Source organism: Callospermophilus lateralis, chromosome 3 (genome assembly GCF_048772815.1).
Source record: "Callospermophilus lateralis isolate mCalLat2 chromosome 3, mCalLat2.hap1, whole genome shotgun sequence".
NCBI lineage: Eukaryota > Metazoa > Chordata > Mammalia > Rodentia > Sciuridae > Callospermophilus > Callospermophilus lateralis.
In genome coordinates this window covers 61,516,799-61,531,657 of record NC_135307.1, presented here as the reverse complement: position 1 = coordinate 61,531,657, position 14,859 = coordinate 61,516,799, and the positions used below count along the sequence as shown (strand labels likewise).

General features: G+C 45.2%; 1 protein-coding gene across 6 annotated transcripts in view; it reads right to left on the bottom strand.

The window, feature by feature from the left end:
- Slc8a3 (solute carrier family 8 member A3) overlaps positions 1–14,431 on the bottom strand; it is a 117,386-nt gene extending 102,955 nt beyond the window's left edge. For 5 of the 6 annotated variants that reach the window (XM_076850292.2, XM_076850294.2, XM_076850293.2 and 2 more), the window contains exon 1: positions 12,608–14,431. In XM_076850292.2, coding sequence (XP_076706407.1) covers positions 12,608–14,394 — 1,787 coding nt within the window. In that variant the 5' untranslated portion in view covers positions 14,395–14,431. The remainder of the gene's footprint in view (positions 1–12,607) is intronic. The other variant, XM_076850298.2, reaches the window with a different exon arrangement.
- Between the last annotated feature and the right edge of the window lie 428 nt (positions 14,432–14,859).

Genomic DNA, 14,859 nt, shown 5'->3' with positions numbered 1-14,859 from the left:
TGCTCTATTAACGCCTACGTTTATATGGGCTTCAATCCACATAGTTGCTTTTAGACTTCTGTTATTGGTGAGTTCACTATGACAATAAAGCAAAATTTTCCTGGATCCACGATGCTCAATCAGCACCCCTACCCACCTCTCAGGAATGCCCTCCTTTCATCATAGGCTGGCTGAGGCCTCAGTTGCCCCTAGATTGCCCGTGGCGTTTTCAGTTGTACCCCAGCCAGGCCTGCCTCCCTTTGCAGAGGAAAGGAGGTAACGTATCTGTGATTCAGGGCAAGCAGGTAACACCCGAGGTTCAAGATCAGTTGCACAGCACTGGGAACTGCAAAAAGAGAAGGGCTTTGACCGGGCATGGTGGCGCAGGCCTGTAATCCCAGCAGCCAGAGGCTGAGACAGGAGGATCGTGAGTTCAAAGCCAGCCTCAGCAATGTGAGGTGCTGAGTAATTCAGTGAGATCCTGACTTTGAATAAAATACAAAATAGGGCTGGGGATGTCGTTCAGTGGAGTACCCCTGAGTTCAAACCCTGGTATGCCCCCTCCTCCCAAGAGAGAGGGGCTTTAGAGAAGAGGCCTTATTTTATCTTCCCACTCACAAGGTGAAAGATCTGAACTTCACTGTCGGAGGTTGTGTTCAGTAGCCCAGAGAGTAGCTGTTTGGAAGGGTGGAAGAGCAGAAATGAGAACGCAGGTCCTAGGGCTCAGGCAGGAGCAGCTGGCAGTTGTTTAAAAACTGTGAAGACACCAGGACTGAGGAGGTGGCATGATGGCAGTGGAGGCCATTATAGCAGCTGTATCAAAGTGACTAAACTGACCCTGATGTGTGACTTAGAGAAGGTTGAATATTTCATTTTGTGGTGGGGGGGGAGGGGACCTGCATCTATTTGCAAACAGGAATTGAAGAGGTTTGCAATTAGAGACCTATATAACAATGAGCTCTGGCCTCCTCCTGCCTTGAGGGTCAAGAATCCATGTCCTGAGGGACAACAAACCCCCCAGGAAGCTCTTTCCCCCCTCAGACCTTAGGGACCATAACTGTGAGGTCCCAACTCACACAGTGAAGTGTGGAGGAAGTGTTGGGCAGGGATCATGAAGCTATATCACAAACTTGGTGGGTTAAGGCAACTGAAATTTATTGTCTCAAGTTTAAAAGCTAGGAAATCAGAAATCAAGACCGTGGAAGGGTCAATTCCTTCTAGAAATTCTGAGGGAAAATCTGTTCCACACCTCTCTCCCAGTGTCTGGCAATCCTTGAGGTCCCTTGGCTATATCACTTCCATCTTTGTCTGCTGTCACATGACCCCCTCTCCCTCTGCATCTTCACGTGACATTCTTATAAGGACACTAGCCACAGGATATAAGGCCTCCCCTAATCCAGTGTAACCTTATCATAAATAATTATATATGCAAGGTCCCTACTTCCAAATAAGGCCACATTCTGAGGTTGTCATGAATGTGAATTTGGGAAGAACAGATACTATTCTATATGGTACGGTTTGACTTAGGGATTTGGGGCAGAGCCTACCTCATGGTAAGAAAACCTTTTGGGTTTCTCAAGAAGAAGAGTCAAATAAACCTGGGGCTGTGTTTCCCAGTGTGGTGGGGGAGAGGAACCCCTGAGCAGTGTCACAGCAGACTGGGGCACACCCCATGCACCCAAAAGTTGCACAGGAATCAAGCAAAGAGAATCACACAGAGAACGAAGGCAACTTTCCTCACAGCTTACGACAGAGAAGGCACCCCTCCCTCCCAAATTCAGCACATGAACTACTCAGACCAAATGCTGTGGATGACTCAATCAACCTTACACAGTTGCCCAGGCTGGCCTTAAACTCGTGATCCTCCCACCTCGGCCTCCTGAGTTGCTGGGAATACAGGTGAGTGCCACGGTGCCCAGCTAGTCTGATTTCCAGCTTTCAAACTTGAGATAATAAATTTCAGTTGTCTTAACCCACCAAGTTTGTGGTAATTTGTTATAGTAGCTACAGAAATGAGTACATAATCCCCAAGCTAACAGAACACAGGCAAAGCCTTCAATCTTCTTTCTCTCCTTCCCAACTCCCAGGAGGGATGGATGTCCCTGGGAATATGCCACGAGAAGAGAGTAGAACTCTCCCGCTCTCTCGGCCTCTCACACATAAAGGACAACCCTGGACAGAGCAGCTCCTGGCCAAGAGCACAGCGGGACTGAGGGGACACTTGGTTCCTGCAAGACAGGCCTGTTCTGCTAGTGCAGACTCATTTCAGAGGCATTCGGGGAAGTGCTGCACAGAACTGTGTCCAATCTGGGCTAAGCAGATTAGTTCCCTCCCAGGGAAAGGTTCTGGGCAGCTGAGCGGGGCAGCTCCCTGTGCAGTGGCAGGGGGCTGTCATTACAAGGCGCAGATAGGACATAATTACATGCTCCCTGGAGGAAACGCTTAATTGAATTCCAGAGTGTCTCCTGAGCATCAAAGGCAGCCCAGGCTCAGAGGTAGCCCAGCTGCACGGGAACAGCCCCTCTAAAGCACTGGTGCTAGTCAGGGGTTGGGCTGTGCAGAGGCTCAGGGATGCCAATGCACAGAGGGCTGTGTGGGTCTCTCTGAAACTGGGGAAGGAGACGAGGAAGGGACAGAGTAGAGAGAATGGTATGCCCTTTCTAGTCCTGATATCTGAGAGGCATGACTGAATCTTAGATCTCCCTATGCTTGATGCAACCTGGAGGTGGTAGACAGGCAGAGAAGTGCCAGGAATTCACTCACTCACTGTTCTTTCATGCATCAGACAGTAACTGTAGCTCTCTTGTGTGTGAGGCATCCCACTATTCAGAGGGGTAGAACTGGATGCTGTATTGGTATGAGGACCATTGGGGTGGCCTGGCTGGGGACCATTTACTCCTGAGGCCACCTTCTACTTATATCTTTGTGTGCCACTCAAGCCAAAGCCATTAGCCATCCTTCCCCTCCTTTCCTCCTCCTTCTCCTCCTTTTTTTTTTTTTTTTTTTTTTTGGCAGAACTTGTGATTAAACCCAGGGGCACTCTACAGCTGAGCTACATCCCAAGCCCCTTTTTAAATTTCTATTTTGAGACAGGGTCTTTCTAAGTTGCCCAGGCTGGCCTCAAACTTGTGATCCTCCCACCTCAGCCTCCTGAGTTGCTGGGAATACAGGTGTGTATTCCGACTGGTCGTTTGTCTTAACAAGTCCTTCTGCTTGGACTGGAGGAGACGGTTCCTGTGAATCACCATGATGACGTCAAACTGCATCCCCAACAAAAGGCAGGAGGAGGTTTGCCTCTGTGTGAACACAATCCTCATTGGTTCCTTCTTCTATAGCAACTATCACACATACTGGTCTTGCCCCTCAGGGACTGTGTCTCTTCTCACTGTGCTCAGCCCATAGTATGCGCTCCCCAAAGGTCTGATTTTGCACACTGAGTGGTAGACACCCTCCCACACACACACCTTCTCTACTCTCCTGTTGCTTCTGGCCCCGCTGATGTGGAGAGCTGGCTTGGGCTCTCCTGGGACAGCAGCAGAGACCCCCTGCTCTCCATTATCATCATCCCTCTAACCCCTACCCCTGGCTGCCTTCAGACACCATGGGTATAGCATCAGAGAAGCCCCCTGAATCTGACCGCATGGTCCTAAGCCAGCCTCACCCCTTTCCCACACAGCAGCCACAGCAACATCTGTTGGCAGCTCCTGGAGAAGAAGCGGCACACCTAGGATCTTCTGTGGACTGGCTCTGGCAAGGGAGGGTCTGAGCCAGCAGTCAAGGGTGATGGATACAGACTTCTGGGCTGGGCGTTAAGTTTATTTGACCTTTTCTGAATTCCCTGGGCTCAGTTGTCCCTGAATTAAAATGAGAGAAGCCAACTCTTGCTATTAAGAAAGAAATGTGGGATGCACTCTGAGCTTCTTCTGCATGAAAAAAAAAAAAAAAAAAGGAAACTGCTGTTTTTAGCTTCATGACCTTATCCCAAAGCTGACACATGTAACTTGGTAAAAAGAATGTGCAATTAGAATCAGAGGAGGTATACTTCATCTTAAAAGTCCTGTGTTCTGGGGTCAATTATTTTGTATTTCTTAGACTCTGTGACCTAAGCTGGACAAAGTGCTGATAGTAACCCCAATATTATAACAAAATCTTTATACTTTTAAAAGTAGAAATTTATGTTTCATATAAATATTATAAGTCTTATTATGTAAGAAAATAACAGCAATAATAGTAAGCTTTCTCAAAGGTTTGAATACCAATTGTAACAAACACTGTGCCCATTCTCTCCAGAACATTCTGATTTCCCTACAGGATTAGCCTCATCAAAACAACTTTATACAATTATGACCAGTACTTTCAAAGCTTTTTATACCAGTTAGTTTCTCTGACAGTCAGCTCTTGGCTGTATTTATTTTACTCTTTCTTCAATGCCCCCCCAATAGATTAGATAGTATATATTCTTTCAACAGTCCACAAAGGTTAATTAAGATGTCACTTCTCTCTGCTTTGGTTAGAATTTTATTAATTCATCATGGTAACACTAGTTATCTTTTGTTATATCGTACAAGAAAAATGGAAATCATTAATTATTAGCTAATAATCTAAAACACAGGTTCCCCAGGAAGGGGCAGATAATGAAAATGACCTGTAATAGGAGTGGTTTGGGAACCATTGATCTAGTTTATGAAACCCAGTAGGTTAGAAGGGGGCTAAGGAAGATTCTAATCAGATAAGAAAATTATCTGCTTCATGTGTCCAAAGGGAATGTACGTCCCTGTGGATTCATCTAGGGAATAAAGAAGGTTCTGTGTGACGTAGGATAAAGTCAGGAGTGATTCAAAGAGGTTTTTCTGGTATGAGGATTGGCCCAGGATTGGTGAGATAGTAGCTATTTCATACTGACACATCCAATGAAATAGAGCCTCCTAGTTTCTCCACTGAATGAAGTTCTTTCTACCTCTAGTCCCAACACTAGGGTTGGCAGACATTTGACCTTCCCATCTCAAGTCTCCCACTGAGCCCAGATACAGCCTCACAGATCCTCTCCACCATGTTTCCCCAGCTAGCCACTACTCATTGAATGGAGCTGACATAAAAGGAGAGTCTTATTTTCCACCCCAGTCCTGGGTCCTAAGATATGGACACCTGATAGAGTCACACACAGTGCAACCTATAGAGAAGAGTACTCTGACTTCAGGGAATTCCTGGAAAGGCCTCAAATTGTAGCTCCTAGGATAAAGAGGGGGTGCCTGCTGGCTCCAGCTGAGTCCAGATGATCAGCTGTCCAGCAGAGGAGGGGGAGAGAGGGAGAGGCTACAGGAGAGCTATCACTCTGTCCTTGGCAGGCGTGAGAGTCAGGGAAGCGTTCTGTCTTCGTCTGGAACACAGGCTGCTCTGGAAACCCAAACCCAGGAAGAGGTTTTGAACGTGACTCAGTACCCAAATAGCACACCTGAAAATGAGAGCAGATTATCTGCTGACGCTAGTGTCCTGGAGAGGACAGACCAGCAAAGAGTAAAGGGGAAGGGATGACCCTGGTAGCCTTGAGATTCATGCCACTCAGCATCACTGTTGATCTGGGCAGAGGCCATTTTAATCCTGGCTGTGGAGTCTGTAGGCAATGTGACGCATGTGGCAGATCTGGGGCTTCTATTCTTTCAGCCTACTGTCCCAGCACAGACCACTATAAAACCAGTGCTCTATAAACCTTACATACCTGTGCAGGTTCAGGGGAGACAGGTGCCTGTGTCACCTGAGACTCCTTTCAAAAGTGACATTGCCCACCAGTGTGCTTAGGTACAACTGCTTAAATAGCTTATCTTGGAATTCTCACAGCAACTTCATTTTCTATCACTCCGTTACGTAGATGAGCTGGGGTGGGGTGGGAGGAAGAAGTATTTGACAGCCAACAGAGTGACCAACGCATGTCTGGCCAGTGGACTTTGATGTGACCAAATTGGGGAAAAAAAAAAAAATTAGACTCCTTCTTTTGAGAATATGAGCTAGAAAACTAGAAAGAACTTTCCAGACAAGGGCTGAAAGCACATATGGAAAGAGAACTTGGTTTGTGAGTTAACACTACAAGCTAGAAGCTAAAGGAGAAGTTCACAGAGAAAAGCCAGGAGACAGAGGCCATGTGGCCCAGGAGGGAGCGCACTGGAGAGAGAAGGCAGTCCCCAGAGCTGCCTCTGTCCTCTGCGGCTTTCCGCTGCTAGTCCCAGCCTGTGGTGGATCTGGCAATTAAATCTTTCTATCACCACAGGGTCAGGCAAATGCTTGATGATGGAGGAAAATGGAGCGCCACTGGGAGTGGCTTGTTTCCTGGGAGATATCCATCTTCTAGGTGCTATCGTGAAGCTGGCTCTTGCTGTGCAAAGGACAGGCTTTCTTGAGGGATACTTTCCTGGCTCCTTCTTGATCACTCAAAGAAGGCCTAGATCAGTCAGGGGACAGAAGGCAACCCAAGTGCAGAGGCCAGTAGTGAGAAGGAAGGGAAAGTTGGGAACCGGATCGTGTTAGAGGAGCAGATGTGGCCAAAGGCCTTGAGGAGGAAGGCCCTGAGTGAGGGAGGAGCGGAGACCACAGCAGACACTCTCCAGCGACTGCTGCAGCCGAGACTGTTTCCAAAAGAAAGTGAGCGCAAGAAAATAGCGTATGAGCAGAAAGTAAGGTACCAGCAGGGGAATAAAGTAAATGAACATGAATACTTGCAGTCAGAGTCATGATTAGCCCATATGGTGGTGGTAGAGTACCTCCTGCATGAACAGAATCTAAAAAAAGAAGGTCAGAGATGGTAGTGGGGTCAGTGAAGGTCATGTGGCAAACACAAGGAGAAATTCAAAAGGTCAATAAATCAAGGCCAAAAGGTCTGGAGAAAAAATGGAATACTAAAATGGCAGTTGTAGTCATTCATAATCCATAAATTATTTTACTGTCGTATTCTGCCATATTTGGAGTATTAAGATACAATCAGATGCCATTTATTTTGAAAGTACCAACTCAAGAACCTGCTACAGAATTCTGTCTGGATGAAAACTCACTGGTTCTTAGGAATCCAACCCACTGAATGGTAACTGAAAGGGTTTAGGCAAGGGCAGATAAGCTAAATTGGGCCTCTGCACGCTTACCTGCAGCTAGGGAGGTTAAGGATGTTGGTGTCAAATCAACGGTTGATCTTAATAGATGCCCATATCTAGCCATCATTAAAAGTTTTCAGAAAAACAAAATTTTTCATAATAACAAAATTTTCCATAATAAGTAGCTCCACTTTCAACTTTAAATTTTTCTCTACTGATGGGTAACTTCTTAATTGGGTATCCAGTAGGTGGTAGCCATGAGAATTTAATTCATGTGAGTGGTAACTGTCATGTCTAGTATTTACCTAATCTTTACCTGGTGCTTTCCTTTATAGTTATATAGCAAAATCCTCAAAGCATTTGACTCTGGCAAATGCTTCTACACTGTGCAGAATTTAAATATCAAGACCTTGTTCAATTTGCAGATCAAGAAGCTCTCTTTCTTCAACAATCAATTATATGCTATGGGCTTTCCGCCAGGACTTCAGGCTTAGATTCTGGGAGTGAAGCTTAGTTTCTCTTTAGAAACAACAATAATAAAACAACATCCTGAATAAGTTGGAGACCACAGCTCAACCTCTGATACCTTCCTTATGAAGCTGATGGGGCATAACCAACAGAGAAGGAATGAGTATTCCTGCCTCATGCAACACATCTGGGAAGTTGATGCAGGTTAGACAACCAGGAAGCTTCTCCTCACTCACCTGCCTCACTTTGTTCAAACATCCCTTGCCTTCATCTTTGTGAGTGAATAAGGAAACTTTGACCTTCAGAACCAGAGGACTCAAGAGAAAATTAAGACTTAAAAAAAAAAATCTGTGGACTCACTGAATCCCAAACAACCTCTAAGTGCACAAAGAGATTAAAAACACTCCATAATATATTATTATTATTAGTTAAAACAGTAGTCATGGACTGAGGTTACAGCTCAGTGGTAGAGCACTTGCCTAGCACATGTGAGGCACTGGGTTCAATTCTTAGGGCCACACATAAACAAACAAATAAACAAACAAATAATAAGGTTCCACTGACAACTAAAAAAATTTTTTTTAAAAACCACTAGTCATATGATACTCCTTGATTTGCTCTTCTAGAGTATGTATTTTTCCTTCCACCCCTGAATTGCAATAGTCTTTCTGAAGTTAACACTTTAGTGAACAAAAATAAAGTGGAGAAGTCCAAACCAATAAAGGTACATATGCAGCAAATGCTAAAGTTCTTTCCAACTTTGACTTCCTCTCCTATCTAGCTGATATTGGACAAGTCACGTTTCCTTTCTAAATCTCAGCCTCATAATTTGTCAAATGGGAGGTCAGATACCTGCCAGCTTTTCTTGATTTGGTTGGAAAATGTGCAGCACAGCCAATACTGAGTGCTTCTCTGAAGGAAGCCCATGCGATTTAATTGCAGTAGATCTTGGCATTTGCATAGCTGACATCTGTGCCTTTGACTATTCCCAGAGACCCCAAAGGTCCATGAGCTGCAATAATGGATTATTTTGCAGAGGCGTGCTGTGAGCCTGGGATAGAAGAGCCAGTCACTTGCTTAATGAGGGAAATTACCATGCAGGCAAAACTCATATCTCCATGAGTTATAGTGACATTCACAAAAGCAGGGATTCGTCTAGATCGTGAAGATGTCAACAGTGTCACTTGCAAATGTTAAGGGCTTATTGTGACCTGGGTGTATGTTAATCGTGTATACACCCCTGCTCCTCCCCCTTCACTTCTACATTCTTAATGAAGGTTACTTTAGACACTACAGTGGTGTCACACACACAGCAGAACTCTTGTTCCTCTTTAATTGAATCTGCCTCAACTATGTCCTTCTTCCATGTTTAGATTGGTGTATATACCTGGAGTCCCTCCTCCTGAGAGTAAAATCCTTCAGAGATGAAGAGCTAGCTTGTCTCACTCATTAATTTATCCCTTGTGCCAAGGCATGTATCCAGTACATAGCAAATATTTAATAAGTATTTGTTGAATAAGTGTTTGTTGAGCACCTTCTATGGGGAATCACTGTGCTCAAGGGGCATTTTTTCCTATTTCTATTTGATACTCTTTTTCAGAGCCTTGTGCACACCAAGCAAGTACTCTACCAGTGAGCTATATTCCCCAGCCACCGGATTTAGTTATCACTCCCTGCCAGGATAGATATTATTCTATTATTCCAGCAAAAAAGTCTGGGATTCAGACAGGTGAAGTGAACTACTTCAAAGTTAACACAACTCCTGAGTGAGGGGTTCACATCTATTTATCAGATTCCAAAGTTCATTCTTTTCTGTCCTATCATGCTGTTTAGGACAACTTTAAGAAGTAAAGCCTTTAACCAAGCAAATTAATTCAATATTATTGATGGCTCCAGTGTTACTGATAGACCACGAGCCTGCCTATAACTTGATTCTATCTGGAAGACTAAGGTGAAGGCAAAAGTGAAAATGCCTAGCCCAAGCTTGGTAGGCAAATAAAGCTCCAGAAAGAGGGAGGGGTTAGAGAGCAAGATTGTTTCCAGTATCACGCAGCTTCTGTACAAGTATCCTGAAGGTTTCAATTTCAGTTCCCAGATTGGTATTGCAATTAGCAGGGCCTTAGTAAGAGCTGTGTTCTTGCAAATCTGGGGTTGAAAGTTGGAACTGGAGGAAAAGCATTCATGATTCAATTAAGCAAGCCATTTGAAAAGCCACTTTCTTTCCTGGGTCTCATGGTTTGGTCAGGAGCTTTTATAGTCTTTTCATTCCAAACAGGGACCAGCAGCATCAGGAGCTTGTCAGAAAAGCACAATCTTAAACCCTACCCTAGACCTTCTGAATTATAATCTGTACCTTATGGAGATCCCTGGGTGACTGATAAGCACATTAGCATTTAAGAAGCATAACCCTAAAAGATATTCTAATCCTTTCTGGCTCTGACCATTTATGAGTTTAGGTGAGGACTCTTCATAGTAACCAGAAAACCAGCATGCTCATTAATTAGGGTTGCACAGAGATACAAGTAACCTGATCACCTTGTGACCTCTTCTGAAGAATATTGCTAATTCATCAATGTTAGTATTAAGGCTGTGTTTACCGAGCACATACCTTGTACCAGGTATATGGTAGTTTTAATGGCCCTACAAGAGAGAGATCATCATCCCCATTTTACCCATAAGGAAATGACCTCATAGGTTAAAAAAATTTCCCCAGACCACATGGTCAAGTCAGCAGCATTGCCAGATTTCTAACCCAGAGTACTTAGTACTTAGTACTTCTTTTGCTACATTGTATTATTGTATTATCTCTCATGTTAAAAGATCTTCTGGGTAGTGACTAGCAGGTTTTTTTTTTTTTCAAGAAACCTGAAAGGATCAAACCACACAGAAATTTTTAAAAATAATGAAATGAATATTAAGAATGTAGATTTGCTTACCCAAACCTGGACTACGTGGACAAGAGGTTGACACCATTTGGAACAAATGTCACCCAGAAGTAATGTTCATGGACTCATTTGCCCCAAGATATTATATAATCAAACATAAATAAGTTGGAGGAAGGTTTAGTCATATCCAGAGATTCTAGGTAAATAATTGATTATTACTAGAATGAGGAAATTGGGATCTAACCCTGTGATCCCTCATAAACTACCCTTCCATGCCATTGGGAGATAGGTACTAAATCAGAGAAACTATGAGTTCATAGAATTAGGGCATATTCTGTAGGCTTGATGATATTTGATGCCTGACAATAAACTATTACATACCAACATTGCCATAAATGTGTGAAATTTCATGAAGTTTGTCTTCCCAGCAAGGGCCTGGGCTTCATTTATATGTATGAACACTCTCCCCAGAGCATATATAAATGGATAGTATTCTCTGGAAGGCACAGGTTTTTACTTATGCTAACAAATGATTATCCTTCCCAGCAAAATGACTAAACAGAGCTCTAATAAATCAATTTGTCAATGGCTATATCCTTTCAGAAGACAATATCCCCTGCTCCATTTTTTGGCTCATGCAAATACGACCTACACAGAGCATTTGTGTCCAGGGTTCAGAAAATCCTTGAGCTGGAAGGAACTGCAAAAGAATCTGACCCTACTTCCAGGCAAGGAAAGTATCTTTATTCCCACTTTGAATAGGAGAAGGTTTAGTTCCAGAGTTACTAAATGACTTGCCAAAGTCACGTTATTAGGAAAAGATTGAGGACAGGGGTAGAGTTTCCCGGGTCTTTCAGCTTATTTTCCAACAGAACCCAACTCTTTTGGAGTACTGTCCCAAGACTGGACCTGGGAAGCAGCAGTTCTACAAACACCTTTCCCTGGGATCTATGGATTCCCCTTTTCTATGAGTTGCTTCCCTCCCTCCTAATTGTTGCATGGTTTCATTTCCCACTGAAAGTATAATTCACAGGTTCTTGGGGCAGTCTGAAATCCCCCCCCTTTTATTCTTCACCTCAATTCCTGCTATTGTTTATTTTTTGTGCACAGGAGCAGGAATTCAGAGACAGGTTTCCTGTTTTCTCATCTCCATCTTTCTAGGCCTCCCCAGAAGGTCCACCCTATCAGAAAGCTGCAAATCTTAGGCAAAGCCACTCTGCTTTCTTCTTTGAAGATATCCATCTGAGAAAAGGACAGAATGACCAATCTGTGAGAAGGTTCAATGAGCAGAGACCTTAGGGTAGTCACCACAACAGAAGTATAGTGTCTACAGCTTCTGAAGAACTGGATGGGGCAGTAACCAGAGGATTACTCCAGGAGAGTTCTAGCTTATGAAACGAGATGAATACAGAAGATGTGCTTTCTCCCACAATTATTAAGAGGCGTCTCTTCTCCTTCACTGCATAGCCAGAATTTGGAGCTTAGACCTGAGACTAGAGACAGGCAGTTTGCAGGCATGGGAACTCTGCTTCTCCAAGATACCACTAATACCAAAGCCATATTGATTCATCTCACCTGGCTGGGCAAGCCTTGCTCCATAAAATTGGCTATGGACATTTAAAGAGACTCTGCCAAGTTTCAATCAATTTTTCAATTTCCAAATTGAAGGAGAAGTGCCTGAAATCTGCCTGTGCAATACAACAGCCATCGCTGGTCCCCCCCCCTCTTTCAGACTATTCTGATTGGGCTATTGCTGTCCCAGAAGGGTATGGGATTGGCTTCAAAGCTCATAAGTCCTTTGTATGAAAAGAGGAGGAAGGGGAGGCCCAAGCAGTTTCCTCGCTCTTGCTAGTCACAAGAATTCTCTAAAATCTGATATTACAAAACTTCTTTCATCCTATTCCCCCATCAGCCATCATTTTGAGTTTCAAGAAGACAAAACTTTCTGTGTCCTTTAGATCCTATCACAGGATCCCTGGCCCAGAAACAAAGTGAGAAAACCAAAGGAGAATTGGGAAGCAGGACCTGTTCAGTAGTGTTGGCTGCTCCTGCACACCTGTGATGGAACCAAAGTTTGACATTAACACAAATACAAGGAAGAGTTTTGAAGGGTGCAGAAGGACAGAAAGAGATGGCAAGGGAGGGCTGGGGAGGACTGGAATACCAAAAAAAAAAAAAAAAGAAAAAGAAAGTACTTACACTGTCTCATCATTCTTGAATTCCAGCTCCCCATACGTGTCTTCAAAGTCCTCACCACCACCCTTGGCCGTCCCTTCTACTGTCCTAAAAGGGACGATGACTGTGCCCCGGGCCCCTGATGTCCGCAGAACCTTGACTTCCATAACACCAATGCTTTCACTGACATGAATGGTATCACATTCAAAAGTGAAGATGCCCGCATGATCATCGTCTAAGATAGTGACTGTGGCCACACAAGGGGACGCTAGGACAGCCCGAGGCAGGGGAAGACTGTTGAGGATGGCCGGCGGCGGCATCCCCTCCTCGGGCTGCTCCTCTTCGATGCGGACATTGCTCAGCCTCACAAAGAAGTGTTCATCCTCCTCAAAAATGTCATCGTCAATGATGCCCACGGAGAACTCCTTTTGGGTCTCTCCTGGTTTCAGAACCACAGTGCCCTCTGTGAACTCGTAGTCAGCCCCCGCGTTGGCAGAGCCGTCCTCCGTTTTGTAGTCCACATACATGGTCTTGGACATGTCTCCTCCCTTCCTGACCACTGTCAGGAGCACGGCCCCACAGTTCTCCAGGCATTGGTAGGAACAGGGGTCAAAGAAGACCTTGGAGACAAAGTCCTCGGGCTCCTCGGTGTGCACCTCGCTCATGCTAGAGCTCTTCTTGGCCTGCTCTGCGGCATGTTTCTTCAGGATGTTGCCTGCACCGGTCATCATGCGGGTGGCTTGGATCCGGTAGAAGGCGCGGCTCTTCTGTTGGTGGGAAAGAGCGTAGTAATTGGCCATCTCCACCAGCTGGTCTAAGTCCTTCTCTGGGTGTTTTTGTTTCAGATCCTTGAGAATCCGGATCATCTCCCGGCGGGACTCATCCACTTCCTTCCCTTCCAGGGGCACCAGGGTCCCATCTAAGAAGTGGGAATTCATCATTTTCCCATCCATTTCAATGCCCTTGGGGTGGTCACCCTCGGTCTCTATGATAATTCCTCGGTGTTTATCTGTGCGGTACTTTTTGTGCATATATTTATAGAATAGCAGTCGTTTATCTGCCACCCAGGCCAGAAGGACACAGACTGGAAAGAAGAAGAGAGTAAGGAGGCCTTCCCAAACCTGGACCACACCAGGAGAGAAGACTGCCAGGATCATATAGAGCCAGATGTAGGCAAAGATACTCCAGGCAGCAGTGACAAAGAAGACCCTTAGGTGCTTGATCTTGCGTGTCTCTCCATCGGGGATCACGTAGACGCAGATGCCAATGATGATGAACATGTTGAAGGCCGCACTGCCTACAATGGTAGAAGGTCCCAGATCACCAGCAATGAACCCGTGGCCACACACCTCAATTAAAGAGAGGAGAATCTCAGGAGCAGAAGAACCGAGGGCCATAAGGGTCAGGTTGGAGACAGTTTCATTCCAGACCCGGATGGTAGTGGTGCTGGTCTCCCCATTGGGCTTTTTAATGGTCACCTCCCTCTCTTGGGAGGTGATGACTTCAATAGATGCCATGAAGCGGTCGGCAATGATGGACACCCCAAGGAACATGTATATCAGGGCCACGAAATAGACAATGACCCTAGCAATCTTGTCCCCCAGGGAAGGGTTCTCTGGATACCAGATTGGGAGGATGACGCCTTCCTTGCAGTCCGATGACCCTGAACAGGACTCATTGTTCTGCCCTGTGCTGGGCGCATCTCCTGAGCCACCAGCCTCTGCCCGAAGACCATTCAGGAAGAGCATAAAAGTAACTAGCCCAAAATGGAGGAAGGCAGAGGTGAGAGGCTGCAACCTTAACCACGCCATACACGAGACTTAGACGCTAGCTTCCACCGCAGCACCAATGGTCCTCCTGACAGGCCAGAGACCTAGGAAAGATCAGAGAGGCATGAAAAGGCATGAGGAAAAGGGGGCAGCAAGTGGAAGGCTCCCACCAACACAAACGGATGCTTCACCTCCGGCGACATATTGCACTGACATATGGGGCAGTCTCTCACTTGGAAAAATAGATGTCAATGGGAGGCACAAATAGCTGCTCTGTCCTCGGAACCATCTGGCGGGAGACTCAGTTGAAGAATGGTTTGAAATAGCCGGGAATATTGGTGATGGGAAGCTAGGCAGTAACCTTCTAATCCTATCTCCCCAATGATCTAGACTCCACTTAAAATAGAGTGCCCACGACCTGAATCTTTGTACTTCTAGAGCTTTTAGCCTTATTTTCTCTGTTGTCATCATACTGAAGACTCCTGCTTTACATGGGTTTGCAAGAGT